General features: G+C 35.1%; 1 protein-coding gene and 1 non-coding gene across 2 annotated transcripts; both read right to left on the bottom strand.

The window, feature by feature from the left end:
• Window positions 1–8,950: 8,950 nt before the first annotated feature.
• Window positions 8,951–18,032, bottom strand: LOC132645735 (Golgi SNAP receptor complex member 1-2). The gene is made up of 6 exons (XM_060362896.1): window positions 17,690–18,032; window positions 12,691–12,887; window positions 11,206–11,295; window positions 11,051–11,119; window positions 9,266–9,395; window positions 8,951–9,181 (listed from the first exon to the last, which is right to left on the bottom strand). Exons 1-6 carry the CDS (start codon window positions 17,808–17,810, stop codon window positions 9,084–9,086), a joined length of 705 nt encoding a protein of 234 aa, XP_060218879.1. The 5' UTR covers window positions 17,811–18,032; the 3' UTR covers window positions 8,951–9,083.
• On the bottom strand, window positions 11,773–11,890 carry LOC132601055 (5S ribosomal RNA). The gene has a single exon (XR_009567501.1). It is a non-coding gene; the product is annotated as a 5S ribosomal RNA (ribosomal RNA).
• Window positions 18,033–20,797: the final 2,765 nt, after the last annotated feature.

The following is a 20,797-nucleotide window of genomic DNA, read 5'->3' as shown; positions in this document are numbered from 1 at the left end:
TAAAAGCACAAAACAAAATTCAAAAAGTATGGTTGCTGAAAAAGATTGATGTCAACTTCTTTTTCCCTAACATAATTGAGAACTATCACATCTTGATCATATTTTCATCATGACATTGTAGCAGCAAACATGTATAGTAAAGAGAAATTAAGTTGGTCTTGTCATACCAAAGATTTCCCTTTAAGGTAAAGCTGTTCAGAGACTCCGTTACATATATTTGTGGTCCACTCCTAACTGAATGTTCCTTATCAACGTTACACTTCATGTGGTTTTCCTTAGATCCACAGAACGGCAGCTTCCCATGGACTGATCAATAGTTTGCTTGGAAGGAGAATCTATATATGCCTTCTTTAGTCACTCCAAAATTTTGATGTACTCCTATATAGAATAAGCACACTAGAAATGAACTCCTAGAAATAGATGAATCGTAGCTACATCAATTTAAGCTATCAAAAAGAAATTACAACACTGCAATTTTGGACAATTTTCGGCATTTGTTTAGCATATAGAGAAATTTTACTAGTTGGGTATTGGGTCGTCGGATAGGAAGTTGTTGGTTAAATTGAGTTTAGTGTTTTCTATTTTCTGGCTTAGAATTAAGTGTCGTTTCATTAAAAAGTGATAGGATATATCGTTTTCAGGCTTGAGTAAATTCACTGACAAAAAAAGAAAAAAAGACTTTATTCGCCGATATCCAATAATCTATGACCCTTTAAGTAATGAACTCTGAAAGTTGGACAAATTAGGAAGTTCTAAATTCCACTATTTAATCCTTCACGAATTACAGATTATAATATAGGATTCCAACTATTGTTCTTATGCCACTTTGTTTGTTCTCACATTTTAATAACCTTCAATTTTGAAACAAGTAATTCTTTTATCTAGGAAAGTCATCTAATTACAATAAGTTAATTAGTATTTACATGAACCTTCATCCCTATTTAAGAAGGAAAGAGGTGACAAGACATCTTCGATAGGATTAATATTTAAGCTGTACTAAAAGATTGTGTCGTGTCAAACACTATAATATACTTAAACAGCGTTACTTTTAGAGGATGTCAATGACTAGGTATGTATAGAAGTATGTTAGTACAAAAAAGATAGCTCCCACAAGCTACTAGTTCTGCTGATTTTTTTTTAATTATGTGAATGCATAATACATGTTAGTAGTATTTATTACTGGATGGCCACACATTTCAACGAAGAGAACAAAACACTCTTCTTGAACTGATATTGAAATAATATTACTGACATACTCCATGTAATAGTGTAGTGTAATCCTCGATCAATATCTCATGATTCTCATCACCCAATTAGATGTGAAAGGAAGTACAAATGAAATAATATAGACTACTGTACTGGAATTTCGAATTAACATCCCATCACTAGAATTACCCTACTGTGGAATCAGTGCAGGAAGTTTTTTATTGTTGAAGATCTACTGTTGGCTCTAAATTTTGTTCGCTTATTTGTAAATAAGAACAACTGTATCATGTACTGCCAATTATATAAATACAAACTTTTCAGCTACATTGAAATAAATCACTTCTGATCAGTTCAATCATTTAAAAATCAATTGAATTTGTCCATGACAATAGAGTATATTGCTAGCAAAATATATAGTAGACGACCATAGAGTCATTGGCACTTCAACTAAGTCTCATTTACTAACATTATTATGTTCGTTGTATCCCAATGAAAATAACTTCTCATTTTCTTTCCACTCCAGAAATTTTTTACCTTTCTAAATTGACAAATTAACTTTTCTCCAATTTGCATTTAAATTATATTTTTTCTAAAATGTTTTACACAAACTTCGATGTATTAATTTATTCAAATATTATTCTTAAACTATGCCAAATCAATTGGGCCTGCTTGTTGGAGCTGGGAGTAAAGAGCAACTCTAAGAGTAGGATAGGGTTGAATAAAATGGATTCTATTTTAATTGAAATGGTTACAATGGCTGATCACTTTCTCCTATATGCAAGTTGAAAGTTAATCAACTTATATTCTAATTTTAGTCCTAGACTAGAGCTTATGAGTAGAAAGCTAATGGAAGTGCCAACTGATGTCCCACAGAAAGTTGATTAAGCATACAGTACGTACTTTTTGTGGTTCTTCTACTTATTTTCATTTTGAGTTCAGCACTAATCGTGCAAAACAATTTTTAAACGATCACGTTATAGAAAAAATAATTACAAGTATCCATCCAATAAAAGTGAAATTAATAACGTAAAAATAAGATATCTTATATGCTATAGCACGTTATACATTAGTGGATTTACATTATCTATTGAAATGTGTGAACATCTCATCTAATACTTTAAGCTATTAAAGAAACTACACTTTTATTTACTTAATTATATCTTCAACACTCGTTTCACGTGTGGGCCTAATTCTTGATGGTGTGTAGCGACGAGACTCGAGCATATTAGTTCAGAACTTCTGTCTAACTTTATTTACTTTAGTGATATAATTTCAACGTTTCGTTTTAATTTTTTGTTTCTTCGTGGGGATACGCACATTCTGCATTTAAGCAAAGCCAACAAGGTACATTTATAGAGCAGTCTACAATCTATGGAAAAAAAAAAAAAGAAGTCTACCAATTTTTTTGGGCATCTCTTTCTCCCTACAACAGATGTTAGAAACTGTACATGGTAGCAGAGCCCTCCAAGTGTGTGAAAACAAACATGGTGGAAACCAATAAAGTTACTAAGCTTATTTAATAAACCTGCCAAGACTGCTTAAATGTTTTGGAATCTAACACCCATTTCTTTAGCATCTTCTTTTAACATCAAAAAGAGTACGTAAGGAAAAAAAATTGAGTAGCTGTAAGGCTATATAGATGCCACTCTCTTGTGGCAGAAAAAAAGCATAGAGTACTGTGAAGGGCTATTGATTAGGAAGGCCAAGACAACATTGTATTGTATGGAATGGTATAGCTTGTTTCCATGCAGATGTACATGTACAGTGTTTACTAAAGTACGGGCCAAATAAGTTTTTACATGTTAATGTTTTGGCAAAGACTATTGGCCATACTTTGATGTTTTGCTAAATTTGTAGTACGAAAAACGTCTGTGTACTTTGTAGAGATAAGGACTGAGAACAGGGGCGGAGCCAGCCCTTCGGTTGTGGGTTCGGCAAAACCCAGTAGCTTTTGTCCGAATCATATATTTTTATTAAAAATTTTGTCAAATATGTACAAATTATTAATTAAGAACCCAGTAACTTTAAAGAATTAGAATCCCGAACCGACAAGCTTCGAATCCTGACTCCGCCTCTTACTGAGAAGTGTGCAGCGATTTGGCTTTCTATGTGCTATAATTGTCTGTTTCCTCTTTTCACTGCATGTGAGTAGGCAACCCCTCGTATATTTAATGAACCACTGTTTACCCCACACGAGTACTAAATTCTTACACAGAAAAACTGTTTGAACTTATTTTCAATCGTGCTTGTTCTATCTTTGATGTTAGATGGTCATCTACTTGTAAATTTAGGCGATTTTATGAATTTGTAGTAATTGAGACCCGATTAGGATAACTTAATATCTGTTTATGATTCTCCTCTATCACCATCAGACAAATGCACATGAAACGTATAAATACAATAAGTAAAAGTAGTAAAATTTTATGGTTCAATATAACCATCCAGAAATCCAGTTGTCTAACTAATTCCGATTTGTGGTGGATAAGCCTATTAATTAAAGGGGTTGAAATGTAAAACACGAGATTCTCCATATTTGGAGTTCTTAAAAAAGAAAAAAGAAAAAAAAAACTCTAATTAATGATGAAGAGATTTCTAATGTTACACCTGTCATTCCAGTTCTAGCTTCAAATAGTTTACACCTCGCTCTGATATATATACTAGTGAATGTGCCCACGATTTGTGTGGTCTAAAAATCCGCATTGAGTTTACGAACTAATTTTTTTAATACCCAATATTAAAAAATAGTATCACTTCAAACATAAAGGTAACAAAATATAAAACCTCATTAAATTTTATAGGAAAATTGCTATTTATTTAGAAGTGAAGCGAAGACTAAGCGATCATAAACATAAACACAATACATATTTTAATAACATCAAAAGTTAGAATAATCTATACTTGAAAGCAAAGTTGCACAACCTTAAATAAGACAATGCTCGATGAAAATTTGAAATAACTGGTAGAAAAGAATGAACTTACTACAACTAAGTTATTTCTAAGAACATTTTGCATTTTCCTTTTTGACCGGATAGTACCATTTGGTCAATCTTTCTAGTATAGCCATAGGCATATCCCCAACGACCCCCTGCATGCATGTATATGTCACGCCCCAAAACCCACCCTAGACGTGACCGGCATCCGACGTCATGAACATCGGAAGAACCTAAACAATACAACAATAACACTTGAACCCGCCAGGTTCAACATTCGCCTCCAACAGTTTATAAAGTAAATGTAACAAATCATGAATATATAAATTAAATCAACGGAAGTCTTTATTCACCAAATCCTTAGTCAAGCGTAATAACGTGCCCGAGAGTTAATCAATAACTCAATAACTACCCACAAGAACGTATACTATGGAGCTTCTAAGATAATGAGCAATGTCTAAATCATCGGGACGCAACCCGAAACTAAAAGACGAAAAGTAAAGATAGAATGGTGCCCCACGAACAATCATGTGGGCTTACCGAATAGTCTCGAAAGCAGCAAGTTCTCTTAAGTCGTAGGCGTATCACGAACCTGCTCCTCAATGATACCTAACATACCATCAAAAACAATAATGGTATGCCTGAGTATTGGGTACTCAGTGAGTGTCTAAGGGGCAATAGTTAACAAAACAAGATATAGTGAATAAAATCAATAAAATGATATCAATGAAAATAACAGTTCAAACCCAGGAATAAAGTGAGTCAGCAACATTAAAGAGTCATCAAAGAACCCAACAATGATAGACACATTAACTTAACTCCTTACCATTTACCAAGCCAAGTATTTCACTGACGAATTCAAATCACCATAAGCCACTCACAGGCAACAAGATATGAAACAAGCCACTCACAGGTAGATCAATCAATCGATACTCCGGGTTAGGAAACTGCGGAGGCTAATCGTCCTCTGGACTAGCACAGCAATAGATACTCCAGCCTTGGAAGCAACAGAGGCTAATCGTCCTCTGGACTAGCACAGCCATAGATACTCCGGTCTAGGAAGATACAGAGGCTAATCGTCCTCTGGACTAGCACATCAATAGATACTCCGCGCTAGGAAGCAACGGAGGCTAATCGTCCTCTGGACTAGCACAGCCATAGATACTCCGGTCTAGGAAGTAACGGAGGCTAATCGTCCTCTGGACTAGCACAGCCATAGATACTCCGGTCTAGGAAGTAACGGAGGTCAATCGTCCTCTGGACTGACACAACAATACTCGTATCGATACGTTAGGATCCATAACGGCTAATCGTCCTCTGGATTAGCACAGCTTGCCCATACAGGCCCAAACACCAACAAAATACAAATCATGGCATATTACTGAATCATCAATCATGGCTTAGAGCCGAATCTCACTTCTCAAGTCATCATCTCAAAATGGAGGCATTTCAAGTCATAACCGATATAGAATCTTATTCAAATCTCTTATTCAATTTCAAGTTCAAGAAACTCATTCAACAACAAAACAAGTTTAAGGTCCAACCTTTAGAAAAATAAGTTTAATCATCCAATAATGGCAAAAACGAGTTTCACAAAGTAGTATAGTTTGTATAAGGTTCGATGCGAGCTTGACCCTACACACGCATGACCTTGTCTAAAAGAAATCATCTTTAATCCCAGAATAAATTCCACCAAACAAGAGTTATAACTTATACAAACAATCAAGGAAGGATTCTCAAATACAATTCATGCTTTCACAATATAAGCGTACTTCACGAGTAGACATAGTTGAAAAGATGATTTTTAGAATATAGACATACAAATCACCTTCATAATCAAAAAGGATTTTTAAAAGAGACATACAAATTACCTTTATATTAAAAAAAAAAAGAATTTTAAAAGAGCCATACACTAGGGTTTTGTATGAGAAGTTCACCCTTTTTATTCAATAAAGAACTTTCGAGAAAAAGACATATATCCATAATAAGGTTTTTAAAAGAGAGACATACAAATCACCTTCATAGTCAAAAAGGATTTTCAAAAGAGACATATAAATTACCTTTATATTCAAAAAGGATTTTATTTTTAAAGAGACATACAAATCACAACCAAAGAGTTCGTAAAAACCGATAGAAAGAGTATGTTCAAAAGAGACATACCTTAAATCCCGTTAAAATATCCCAAACGTAAGCTCCATGCTTCAAAGAATCATTCTATATCTAATTGAGGTTTGTATGACCAATAAACTATAGATATTCACCAAAATCGCAGCTACTGTTCATAGCTGGAAACGCACAGCTACAGACCTTGAAATCCGATCTCACCGTTCACATTTAAGACCTATATGTTGGGACCACTCAGTAAAAATTTGGGCTCGATCCAACGGTTAGATAAGCGGAAAACGTCAATTTAATATGGCTGGTCGGAGGAAATTCTACAACAAAAATACTAGGATTTTGTTTGTAATAAAGTGCATCTAAATCAATCCTATTTCATGATTCTACCAACTATTCCATGTCTAAAACATAATAATAATTCCATATACCCATAAAAGTGTGAGGGTGTTACCTTTTTGAAGAAATCCCAAAGCTTCATCCCATATTTGACCTTGAATGAAGTTTTCACAATCTAACGATTTCATGTAATGATTTGGTGTTAATCTAGTGATTTGTTAAGGTAATTAACTCAGGGATTTGAGTAAAAACTCACCTTAGAGAGATGATATATGGCTCTGGTGGAAAAATCCTCTCCTTGGACGTTTTTGGGTTGTATTTATAGGTTATTATAAAGGCTTGGGCTTTAAAACCTAATCCTACAAGAATCGGGATTTCCATTTTATACAGCTTCAGTAAATCGGTCATAACTTTTCGTACAGACCTTTGTTTGACCTCCATAATATATGATTGGAAAGGTATTTCGAATACCTACAATTTTCATGTTTTGAGTTTTCCCAAATTCCCAACAAACATACTCGAAAACTGGGAATAACTGAAACTGTCTCAGACGTAGACGAATTTCAGGATTTCTAAGGAACTTCCTTATCTCATTTGACCCCGAAAAGATTATTTAACACCATTATCCATTCCAAGAGATCCAAAAGGTTAAAAGGACATCTAAACCCCAATTATTTCACATTGACACCTAACTCGGATTTACGGGATGTTACAGTATAAAATTGGTTAAAATCGTAACATATTATGTTGCAAAAAATCTATAATAATTGGAATCATCATGAAAATGAACTTTGAACCCAAACAAAAAAATCATGAAAATGAACCAACAAATCTTGAAAGCCTGCCGTCCAACGTGAATGGTATGAATTATCTTTTTTCATTGGTTTCTTTTGCTCTTGTGTCGTAATAAAGAATTACAGAAAGACAATTTTAAGTCTCAAGAAAAGAGTAGATCAACAAAAACTTCAATATATCACTATGCAAATAAGAACATAGCAAGTATAATTAGCAGAACTATATAATAAAACATGAATTGTATAAATTACCTTTTTCCATCGGTTTCTTTGCCCTTGTGTAAAAATAAAAAATTAAAAAAAGACAATTTTAAGCCATGAGGAACATCAACAAAAACTCCAGTATAACACATTTAAAAAAGAAAATGGCAGAACTATAACGTACAAAATAGTTGCATACAGCTGAATGTTGACAGCTACATGGAAAATCAGCAGAATTTATAGTAATTGAATTTACTGTGCCCATCATCTTCAATCGGCTGTTATGATTTTGTTGTTTTCTATCAATGCTTGTAAATTGAAATACATAACTGACTAATTCATATAGCACATTTAACATAATTAAGAGAGTTAAATGAGTGTCTTAGATTTTTTTAATATAGGAAAAAATGGAAAAAATGGAAAAAAAAAAAAAAAAAAAAAAAAGAGCAAAGATAATTGTGTTTCTAGGCCATAGAGAGGTGCCACATCACCTTGTCTATGCCTAGCTTTATATTATATATATAGATTGTTGCACATCTAAGTGGGAATTTGGTCAAACGAGAGATAGCATAAAATTAAATCATGTGTTAGTCGAATAACTCATGTACAAAATATGAGCTTAGAAGAATGTGGTAGCCTAACGCGATAAGCAGGTGTATGAGGCACTCCACGACCTGCACCCAGTGTCTTACATGTACGTTTTATCATTTAACCAAGATTAAATGATATGATATACATTCTCAATTTAATTTGTGACTCTTAAGGTTAATCTGCTTGACTTGGTATAAACACCAGATGTCATTAAGCATTTCATCCCTATCCATTGCCCCTTGATGCTCCATCAGTTTCAGTTAGGATCCATCCATTTTCTGGTAAGTACCAAATCATCATGAAAAATTTGAGTTTTGGTCAGCGCCACTCGATGCATATATCAGTCATCTCCAATGCAGTGGCATACGGGAAGTAGAGGACATAGATCCAGCAGTACGTAACGGATACAGTTAGAAATCTAACAGATCACTTCGGACACCAAAATTCAACCACCATAGTTAAAATTCAACCTAAGGTTAAATAGTCCTATACAATAATCCCCTTAATTACCATGTGACTTGGTGTTATTCTTACTACAAGCTTCAAAGATTTGCTACAAAAGTAAGCAGGATTCGTATCGTAGCCTTGGTAGAGCAGCAAGAAGCCTTATAATCTTCTATCCTTGTCAGTTGGTGGACGTTCTTTATGTCTTTTTAAGTTCACCAGTTCATTTGTTTCCTCTAATAAGTTGCTGAAGAGCAGCAGAGCTAGTAGTTACCAACTGAATGTGGATTTGTCCATCGAACATAAATAATATTGCCTTAAAGCAAGTCAGAAGTAAACAGAAAGATTTTATAGTAATGAACTCAAGATTATCACTTTTTTCAGGGAATGGCAGCGACTACAAGTGCAAAATTCCTTTGAAAACATTATCTTCTGGATTTTCTTGTATCAACAAATATACCTATTACTTCGAGAGCCAATAGATAATAAGAAACAAAGTGCAAGCTGCGATGACTGCAGCTAGAATGAGTGTATCCCTTGATTTCTTCCTTCTGATTGAACCTGCATTGATCAGCAATGACGTCAGCAAGAGATACTTTAAACTAAGACATTTTGGTAGCTGAAATGGTCCCAAAATAGTAGTACCAATTAGCCCACGGATGATAGGAAACTTGTCGCCCAATTGTTTCACTTTTCCTTGAACATCACCAAATAAAGCCCTTTGAGAACCCAAGGCAGCCCTAGTTGTTTGTGCTTGGTTAATCACGTCATCAATCTGCAAGGAAGGATCAACATGATTAGAGGAAGTGTTAAGACTTTTCTGGCTAAATGTGTCCTAGCTTCTCATGAAAAAAGATGTCCTAGCTTTTGTTTCATATTCAGTCAGTCATGAATCATGACTGTCGTTAATCAGTATGATCGAACAGTTTTATGAGGGTTGGCATGGGTCTAGATTCAGGGAAAAGCTCTTAAGCATCATGGAAGAGCAGATTCAAAAGACAAGGAGCAACTGTCGAGGGGGAACGATTCAGCATTCCTAAACAAGGAACCTAGATCGTATATGGGGCAGAATGGCTGTCACACTCCCATAGCCAGATAATCTTATGATGTAACCATAGTTTAGTTACTAGCCCATCTATAATCCAGTAAATGCTATGTGACTGGCATATCCAGTCATTATAGATTCTAATAAAAAGATAAGCGGCAAAGTTTGCTAAAACACGTATCTTGATTTAGACCCTACCAGCAGCCGTGCTACATTCTATAAAATGCAGCACAAAAGGTGACAAGCACATAGTTTTTGGCACCTAATTCTGCCCAGTATACATAGTATCGGAAAAGTAAAGAGAGAAAGGGTATTGCACCAGGTCAATGTTAGTGTCAACTGGGCCTTACATTCCCCCAAATAAATTAATCTATTAGCGGTAAATTCTGGATTCGGTAGTTATGCTGAAAGAGCATATAGGCGACCCCTAGAAGCTCTGAGGAAACCCATATTAAACCACCAATGACCAGCTCTCATCATGTGTTTAGATTGATGAGCTCCATATAATTTAGATCCCATATATTTAACTCCAAGACACAAGACTCTCCCCTGGCTCTCAAGTGACAACTCCTACCACGTAAAACCGACAAGGCTTTCATTCCACTATGAATGAATCTTTCTTTATGGTGGTGGTGATCAGGTCTTCGCCACTTCTAGGCACTTCACCTAATGCACCAGGCAGCCCACTGAGGCCCAGAAGCACAGTATTGCTAGATAAACCTACCCAACAAGACTGGAACAGCTAGGCTCACACTGATTGTTGTAGCTGCGATTTGAACCAGGAATTTCCAAATTGTCGCTCCTATGTCTCGACCACTCAGTCATCTCCTCGGGGATCCATGATCAGTGAATATCAACACTATCTTTGACCACATTATAAAACAACATAAGCCAAAAGTGAAAATCAGCAATACATTTTAACTAGTGGCCGAAGACAACAATGCTTCCAGATAGGTTGTGCGCTTCACCTCACTTAACCGGCGCTTCAATGCAGGCACCAAAGCGTTAAGACGTGTGCCTAATCGTCCATGTGAAATGTCTCGAAGAGAGCAACGCCAAGCAATAATATTTCATCTGATTATAATCTTTCCAATCTTTTTGACTATATAATGGTTGTTATGGTCAATAGTTAATTCTTGAATTACATACATATTTTCATCCTTCCTTCAATTGCGAATTTCTTCACTAAAGCACACCCTTTTTTTTCGCTTCTTCAGGGATTGTTTTTGCATTTCACCTTAAATAACATTGTTTGCAAGGATGTCTTTAAGGTTTAGTTGTCACTACAATACTCCATACCAAGACCATCATAGAGGACAAAAGGGAGCAAACTCTGTACAAAGAAAATGATGTCTGTGAAAGTTAAAAAGAGCACTTAATCTTACATGAGATATGCTTCCATGTATAGCAGCTCTCTCCCTCAGTATTTGCATTTTGGGGGAACTCCCTGATGCCTAAATAGATACAAAAAAAAAAAAGCTTAAGAGGCAATTGAAACTATAACATTTAGAAAAGAATTTCAACAATGAGGTTTTCTTACCTTATACTCACTGATATCATCTCTCACAGAACTGAGAAGTTCAGCATGTTCCCTCATTGAGCTTATATTTCCTTTAATACGCCTAAATTCCTGAAGAAAGGACTATGCGTCAGTCATAAAAACAGTAACAAGCAATTCAAACTACCCCAAGATAGTATGCACTCCGAATTATGGTAGTACAACATTCTCGTATAACCAAAACTTTGATAGTTCAATTTTGAGGATATCTGACCTCCCTAGGGCTCTACTCAAGTATTCTTACTCTTTATATTTTAAATCACAATAATAGAAGTTGTCTGATTAAAGAGTTCAGCCACAATTAGTTCCAATTATTCCCACAAAGAAATTGATACATGATAGATTAACAAACGCTCACCAATTTACCCTTTTAAGAAGTACGGAACTGATAGCTAATCTGATAATCATCAGAAGACTTTGCTTTCTAAACACATCAGTATTTTTTTTTTGACTAGCACCGGGTGTCCGAGTCTCTTTGAGCCCCGACTAAACACATCAGTATTTCCAAGAGCTTAAGTGAATTAACTCAGTTTTGATCAAGTTAAAGGAGGGATGCAACACGAGGACTTCCTGGGGGTCACCCATCCTAGTACTACTCTCGCCCAAGCACGCTTAACTTCGGAGTTCTGATGAGATCCAGTGCGTTAGTGCTGGTATGATTGCATCCAATTAACTCAGTTAACATGGGCACCAGCAGTTAAATCTGCAGCCAGACCAGGGAAATGGGTAAAATATATTGATTCTAGTTTGTGTTTTATTTCAAAAAGGGACTCATTGAGGAGGTGTGAGAGGTTGGCCCTGGTGGATCTAAGGACAGGGAGAGGTAGGCCTAGAAGTCCTAGGGAGAGGTGATTAGGCAGATTATGGCGCAGCGTCAACTTAACGAGGACATGACCCTTGATGGGAGAGTGTGAAGATCGAGTATCAGGATAGAGGGTTAGTAGGTTGCCGCACGGATTTCTTTTCCATACTAGGAGTATTAGTATCTTTGTTACATTTGCTTATTCTTAGATCCCTAGTACTATCTGATTGTTTCTTTCACTCCGTTATTTTATTATCTTGCTGCTATTACTGCTGCTTTTTCATCTCTCCTTGAGCCCGGGGGTCTATTGGAAACAGCCTCTCTACCAGTCAAAAAGTAGGGTTAAGTCTGCATATACTCTACCCTCCCAGATCCCACATGGGATTATACGGGGCATGTTGTTGTTGTTGTTGATTGCGGTCGCAGGATTAGCATAAGCAACATGAGCAGTGCAGTTACTTTTAGAAACTGCACATGAGTAGTCGGACATACAGAATTCATATCAGTTGGATATCAACAAGGCAGGAGAAGATGTCACCATTGTCACCGGAGCTGCTGATTATATACTTTATTTCCCCCCTTCAGAAAGTTGAAAATGTTACAATGCCAAATCATTCATGGTGTATCAGTGACAATATTTAACATACTATAACATGGTTAGTAACCTGGGTAAATTCATGAAGTATGTCTCTGTGCCTTGCCAGTTTCTGTGTAACGGAAGTTGTAGCTGATGCAGATGCCGCACATCTACTCATAGAATCATTTACATCCAGTAACTTCTCAAGTAATGACTGAATCTCCATTTCTGTGGACTTCCAGGACCTGCTGGATCCTAAAGTTGGTGAACCAGCTTCTACATAACCTGAACTCAATAAAAACTAGAATCAGAAACCGCACTACAAGCCAAGTTGTTCAACAACAAGCTCCAAAATCAGAAACAAGCCGTATTTGCTTCACTCTTCAAGCAAACTTGTCAAATGTACAAGTTTATTCAGATCATGAAAGAAATAGAGAATTAACTTTCTGAATTGGTTCTTTTTTTCAGAAACTGGTAACTCTAAATTGGTTCTTTTTTCTTTGATCGTGAAATGGAAAAGAGCATTAAGTCTTAGTCACGATTCTATGCTTAGATTAGGTCATGTGTTGCTAGGGGCCCATTTAATCTGTTTAGAGATTTGAAAGTCAGTAGGAAATGTAGAAAATTTCTAGTCTTAGTGACCTCAAATTATTTTTAAAAAAATGGAATTAAACGGTTCCAAACAGAGCGATAAAGTTAGTGAGAATTCATGTGCGGCTAGCTCGGGAGGGAGGTGTAGTTGTTGGCTTTTATCTTTTTCCTTGATAAGTAAAATTTTATTCTTGTTCAGTTCTTGATAAATACATTTACTCTTGTTTGTCAAGCGAAGCTCAAAACCAAAACAAACCCAATATGGCCTATCTAAGATTAGTGGGTAATCAGTAGTGTCGACCCTTTTAGGTCTCCATGGACAGAGACAAGCACCTAACATATATCTACAGAAGTTTACTCCTGGTCTGTAACATAATTAGACTAATGATGTGTTTTGATCAGTAATTAGAGTCAATAGATTTGGTTGTATCGTACTGTTAACTCAACTATGTGGTAGAACTCTTCTTTTCTTTTAGCAGCTTCAAGGATAAGTAATTGTGATCATCTTTTGAATATGCATTAGAAACAAAGGAGATGACGAATGAAAATGTGGAATATGACCAGATCAGAAAATGGAAAAACAAACCTATAACGGAAAGACATCTCCACATCGAAGCATGCATTAAATTGTAAAAATTCTTGGATTATGAGAAACAAGGTGATAGCATCCATGGTGGCATACCTCCATTAAAGGTTGACGAGCTTCAGTGAAAAATCAAGAAGTTGTTTATCGTAGAAGAAGAGCCCAAGAATAATGACAAAGAGTGTACTAAGTGCTACACATATTTCATGATCCAAGTCCAAACCTAAAAGGAGGAAATTGGGCCCACATGGAGCCCCAAAAGGAGGCCCAACGAGCTTAAAATTCTGCCCAAAGTGGGCTGCTTCTCACGCCCAAATAATGGGCTGAAAAGTGATGCCTTGGCCACTTTGTTCTAGCCGTGGGATTTGGTGCCAGGATTTGGCACTTCTTTCCTTACTTTGGTTAGGCAATTCTTGGAAAGGTTTTACTTTGGTTAGGCAATTCTTGGAAAGGTTTTACTTATTGTCCTAGTTTAATCCTAGTTAGGTTTTAGTATTTAATTATTTCCATAAAAGTAGATTTTAATCCCATTCTATTTGGGATAAGTTTCCCCTATATATAGGGGTGGATTTTGTTATTTTCATCAGAAAAATATTATTATTATTGAGAGCTTCTCTATTTTACACCTTTGTGTGGCTACACGATTCTTTTTAAGAGGTAAGATTAATTCGTACTTGATATCTTTGGTTCTTATTCATAAATTAAATAAGGTAATTAGTCTTATACTAATTATTGTCTCTAATTTCTTTGAAATAGGGGTCTAGATCACCTTTTAATATAAGTTCTTGAATTGACTCTATTAGTATCTTAATTAGTCTTAATCCGCTAATTTTGAATATTAAGACCAATTAGGGTTCTTATCACTTAATCTTGAAATTTGGGGATTTTATTCTTGAATTTCGCCTATCTTTATATTCTTGTCTTTAATCTTCATATTTTCGCTTCCGCATTATAATCTTGTTTTGTTCAAGTAACCCGATTCTTATCACAAGGTGTTAAACATCCTTTTCTAGGTCATATACCAGATACTACCTCTGTCTAGACGTAATTTGACATGAACAGTGTTTTTTCTAAAGATAATGTGTAAAATTAAATAGGATTGACATGATCTCAGACTAAAATGTTTAAATAGATTGAGTTCTGGAAACTTTTTCATTTACGAAGGAAGTCAAATTATCAGAAGAATCAAAATAGAAGAAAAAACAAGTTTTATTGAGGGAGGAAAGATAATGCGTATTGGTGCTGACAAAAACTTAGTTCACCTCTGCAAAAGGATTAGTAAGGCAATTAAAAACAGAGTTTATTCATAATAGAAGTGTCAACAATGATGACAGTATAAGGAAAGAATATGCAGAGGTACAGCTGTGCATTGTATAATAAATATGCAGCGACTAGTGAAATACTTTAAAACCAACCCATAAAGTTCTTCAGGTTAGCTATTTGAAAATATCTTTTAGTATATCTCCTTTACAAAAGAAATAATGGAAAAATTAGGAGTTTGCAACATTTGTATCTCTATATACATAATTTCATTTTGATAGATTGAGATAAAACTAATGTGACAAGTCATTACAAATTTACAACATAAACTTTACCTTATAAGAAAAACAAGTCATGACATCATGGCAGCAGTTCTTTTATAGCACAGAAATTTTGACTGGTGTAGTAAGTATTCACATGCTTAGAAATTTTTACTGAGTGCAGTCTAGTGACAAACTGGTGAGGTCAGGAGTAATTTAAGGTTCTTTTATCAATAGCTGGTTTTATTCTGATGTGAACCACATACTTGGATTGCCAGTCTAATATCAACAAAGTATACATATGGCTCTCACAATTTATTCTTTAGATAAACAAATGAGTGGAGTGTCCTGGACAAATGTGACAAAAAGCTAGTCCAATGGAAGAAACAATAATCCCTTTGTCCCAATTTATGTGGCACTTTTCGCTTTTCGAGATTCAAACTATAAAAAAAATTGACCAACATTTTAAAATGTATTTTTTCATCGTCTTGACATGAGAAGAATTGCAATTTATAGTACTTTTCATATAGTTTTTGAATATCTAAATTTTAGTTAAATTTAGAGTTGATCTAATCCAATTTAGCTTCAAAGATTAGTCAAATTGACTCTCAGAAAGCCAAAAATGCCACATAAACTGGGACGGAGGGAGTATCCTTTTTTGGGTGGAATGTTGACGCTCAAACAGTATACTGGATGGAATTTATATACATGAGGTCCCTTTATTCCAATCTTAGTAGAGGTTGTGAAGCAGCTGGACAACAGAGGTGCAATTTTTTGTAAAGAAAGTAATGCTGATAGAAAATAAGCATCTGATTAAAAGGTCGACTGTGATAAAACTAAAATGAATGGGTATCTGGTAACGAACTTAAAGGTTTCACAACAAAAGCCTTGTGTTGAAACGAATTATGGAAAAAGTCAAAAAGGTAACTTGGCAAAATGCAAAACGGACAGTCAATGGTGCACCAAAGATGTAACAACGCCCTATGGGTTATCAGTTTAGAAGCAGAGAAGAAAGGCAGATGCATTGGAAGGACCCATAAAAGCCCAAGTAGGAATTGGGAGGAAAACAAGGATGTGGCAGGACAAATGGCTGGAAAACCGACATCTTAAGGAACTTATCCAGATTTCTACGATCTGGTCAACGCCAACTAATCAGCATAGCTGACTGCTTCAACGGCAGTAACTGGGATCTTCACTTTAGAAGGAACTTACTAGTCTAGGAACTGGAAGGTGTGAGCATACCTATTACCTATGACCTGACCAGTTGGAATGGACAGAAGATGGAGAAAAGCATCTGTGGATAAACATTCTGCTTGGTATATTTTTGGACAGATGGATAGAAAAGAAATCGTGGATGTCTTGAGGAAAGTTTTTTTTTTTTTTTTAATCTTCATCACTTCTAAAGTTTAATTGCTTAAAATACTTATAATTTAGGTGTAACAGAAACACTGTATAGATAGATTAGTTGCTATACAGGACTTTCATGGATTTCTTACATGCATGAAGGACTGAATTCCACAGGAACCTTAATTCTAACATGACAGTACATTCTCCGTACTACATTCATTAACTAGTGTCACTTTGTATTTCAAAAACTATTTAAGGTGGCTATTCACTTCCCTCAATTAGTCAAAGTTGCAGTAGCGACTTGTTGCAAAAAATCACTCATTACCATAATTTAAACTTCAACAAATGAAATTGAAGAAGAAAAAAAGGACGATCCCCAAAAATGATGCACACCAGAAATTCAATTCATAGACAACATAGAGTAAGAAACAAAGTATGATACAACGAATAAAGATAGAAACAAAGTATACTCTTCCTCAAATACATAAATACACAAACAAGAAAGAGCAATGGTATTGATACATTGAATCAAGACAGAAGCTTTACACTTGGTGAACCAAAACCCACTTACAATTTTGATACAATGAATTAAAGATACAAAACTTTACAGTCTCTCAACCAAAACCAATAAACATATTGACACAAAGAATCAAGATAGAAACTTGACCAATTTCTCAACCAAAACCCAGTAAGAAACTCATTACAAAATTAGCCATCAAAATAACAAGGTAGCACCTTCCGGACCAAAACCACAAACACTTTGATACAAAGAATCAAGACATAATCTCCCCACTCTCTAAACCAAAACCCCATTAACAGATTTAAAAATTTGAACTTTCTAAACCAAAAACCATCAAGATAGAAACTTGACCAATTTCTCAACGAAAACCCACTAAGAATTTCGTTTGCAAAAATTAGCCATCAAAATAATAACATAGCACCTTCTGGACCCAAACCATAAGCAGTTTGATATAATGAATCAAGACATAATGTTCACAGTTTGTAAACCAAAACCCATTAAAAATGCAATTGGGTTTGGAGATTACCTCCTTGGGTGAGGCGAGCACCAAGCTTAGCATAAGAGGAGAGCTTAACATCAAGATCACCTTCGATCTTCCGAGCTTCTTTTCTCAATTCTTCCCACCCACTTTCTTGCAGTATCTCCATACTCCGATCCGATCCGACCCGACCCGATCAATCTTCTTTTCTACCAAATGGGGCTTTCTGATCTGACAGTTATTTCAGTTGACGGGTTTATGGTTTTCGATTCACCTTTCTCCTTTAGTTTACAGTTTACACACACTCTCTCCTCTCTTCTTTCATCTGCTTACTTCTCAAGGCCCAGGCAGGGACAAAATTGTCTAAGTATAGCTACTAGATAAAAATAAGGTGTAATCTATAACAATATAACTTATAAGGAGAAAATGATCAAAATAGTCCTTAATGTATGGACTTAGGATTGCTTTGGTCCCTGATATATACAACTTATGGAAATGATCCTTTAAGTATATTAAAAACATATCACTTTAGTCTTTGGCCCTACATACCTAACAACACCAAATAAAAATCTGTCAAACTTAACAGAAGCCTATGTACTTTTCAGCTTCTTCCATCAGCCAAAGGTCAAAAGTTCTCTTTCCAACCAAACCAGAAAGATTATAACAGTACTAACATAAAGAAAAATGTGTGCCATTTTCATTTGTCTAGTTCCCAGTTCTATCCTGCACTCCCGGGGACACACCTTACACTAGCCAATAAATCTTTTTGAATGATCTCTACATATCAATTTACGTTCCTTACATAAGAGAATGTGACTGATAAAAATAACTTTTAACATATGACTTCACCATTTAAATCCAAAAGGCAGCATATACACGACTTTTAGTTGGTGCCTAAGATATTCTAAACAACACCAGAAAGAGAATTGCACATCAGAAAGGGAATTGCACATGGTTTGATTAATTTAACTAAAACTACTCTTCTACGACACTAGCTTCCTTTCTTCTGTCCTTCAAAAAGATATTGTGATACCAACTTTAATCCTTCATATAGCAAAAATCTTCACTGCGAGGAAAAAAAGGAGCAACAAATTCAGCAAAACATCAAGATACCAGCAGCAACTGACTTGAAAAGCAACAACATAATATTACCACCATAAGAACCATTTTTGCAGCAGCAGCACCATCTGTCCTTTTCACAAAAAAAACAAAAGGCAGTTGCACTATGGTCATTGAACAAAAAATAGCAGCACCACCATATGTCCTCAAAACAAGCAATACTTTCTGTCCTTCACAAAAAATAAAAAGGTGCTCACCATGTTTAGCCCAACAAAAAATAATTGCAACACCACACTAAATATCAAAATAATCTTGGGTTGGTCCAGGATTTGCTCTTCTAACCTGCAAGTGTACCATAAGTTATTTTTGTATTATAAAACTATATAATAGAGAGCCAAATCAAATATTACGGCAAGAAATTTACCGGTAATTTTTCGGGAACTGATGAAGTAGGAGGCATCCAAAAAGCTGTCTCATATACACCCACTTCAGACTGTACATAGTTTTTTAATTTACATGTTCCTATGTTATGGCCAGGCTTGTGACAGAAGCTACAATTAACAGATATTTGCTTTTTCTTCATTCTTGTTCTACTTGATCCCGCTTCATCTTGAATACAATTTTTTTGTATTTATGTTGTTTGAATACCACTGATTTTTAAATACAATAAAGTGAATACAATGTAAAAGTAGCTATAGATGAATACAACTGAGTTAAATACATCTGACATGAATACAGCTGAGTTGAATACATATGACTTGAATACAGTGAAAAGAATTTTTGAAATTTTTTTATTCACTGTATTCATGAATACAGCTAGGCCGTTTTATGAATACAGCGAGTCATTTTTTGAATACAGCGAGGAAACTGTAGCTACGCAATGTAAATATTGAAACTGTAGCTATGACAAATTTTAAACTCCCAAAGTGTAGTCATTTATGTAAAATTCCCTTGTATTATCACATTTCTTGGTGTTACAAATGAGAAGGCAAAACTCTTTATTTATAGAACAACTTTGCCTCTCAACCTGCAATATACAACTTGTGCAAGTTGATGGATACAACTTGGTACAACCAAGAAACAACTAAGATACAAGTTGCAAGCTGTATTTATCACTTTAAGTCAAGTGATACAATTTACACTTCAAGTTGTATAATCATTAATAATACATCCAAAATACAACTTGACAAATAGTTTATAACACTCCCCCTTGGATGTTTATTAATAGATAATGTGCCTCGTTAAAACGTTATTAGGGAAAAATTCTAGTGAAGGAAAAAGAGGACACATATCTGGTAATACGCATTTCCGGTTGTCTCATTAAAAACCTTACCAGGAAAACCCAATTGGACAAAGACTTGGTAAGGAAAAAAACAGTGCAGAGCGTATTTTACTCCCCCTGATTAAAGCATTGCTTGATCCTTAACGATGATGTACTGCGATCTTGAATATCAATTTATTGTATGTTGATGTTGGAAGTACCTTTATGATCAAATCTCTCAAATCATCATTTGAACGAACTGGTTGATCACCTATGCCACCATCTCTTGATAGAGTTGCATTGTTGTCATTAATATTGGTGGAACCACATCAGGACCACTCCTGACTTGCTTTATAAACTGTTGTTACCTTGTCATGTGGAACATGGTATGAAAGTAACCCCGCATGGGCATAAATAACATGTTTAGATCAAACATTTACGTCAATCATATGAATAACCAGTATATTCAAAAGCTTGACAATATGTGTTAGGATAAACACATTCATGCTGGGGCTTTCATTTGCAAGATGCAATTGATCTTACTTCAATATTTTTATGTAGGAGTAAAAAATTATATCATGTCCATATTTATAGCAAAATATTTAAATGCATTATTGCACAAAAATATGATACTTCAGGACCAATTTAATTTTCTAGTTCTTTTAGCAGTTAATCTACTGCTTTTAGAAACTCTTCAAGAGTTCAATAATATTCAAGTCATCAACTTGCAGAACAATATGAAAGATTTTGATTATTATAAAGAGACAAGGGTATACAGAGTCATCTTTGTACCCTTCATCAATGAATATTCATTAAGGTGATTCCAATATATCAAC

This window comes from Lycium barbarum, chromosome 6 (assembly GCF_019175385.1).
Source record: "Lycium barbarum isolate Lr01 chromosome 6, ASM1917538v2, whole genome shotgun sequence".
Taxonomy (NCBI): Eukaryota; Viridiplantae; Streptophyta; class Magnoliopsida; order Solanales; family Solanaceae; genus Lycium; species Lycium barbarum.
The sequence above is the reverse complement of the archived record's forward strand: the minus strand, read 5'-3'. Positions and strand labels throughout refer to the sequence as shown.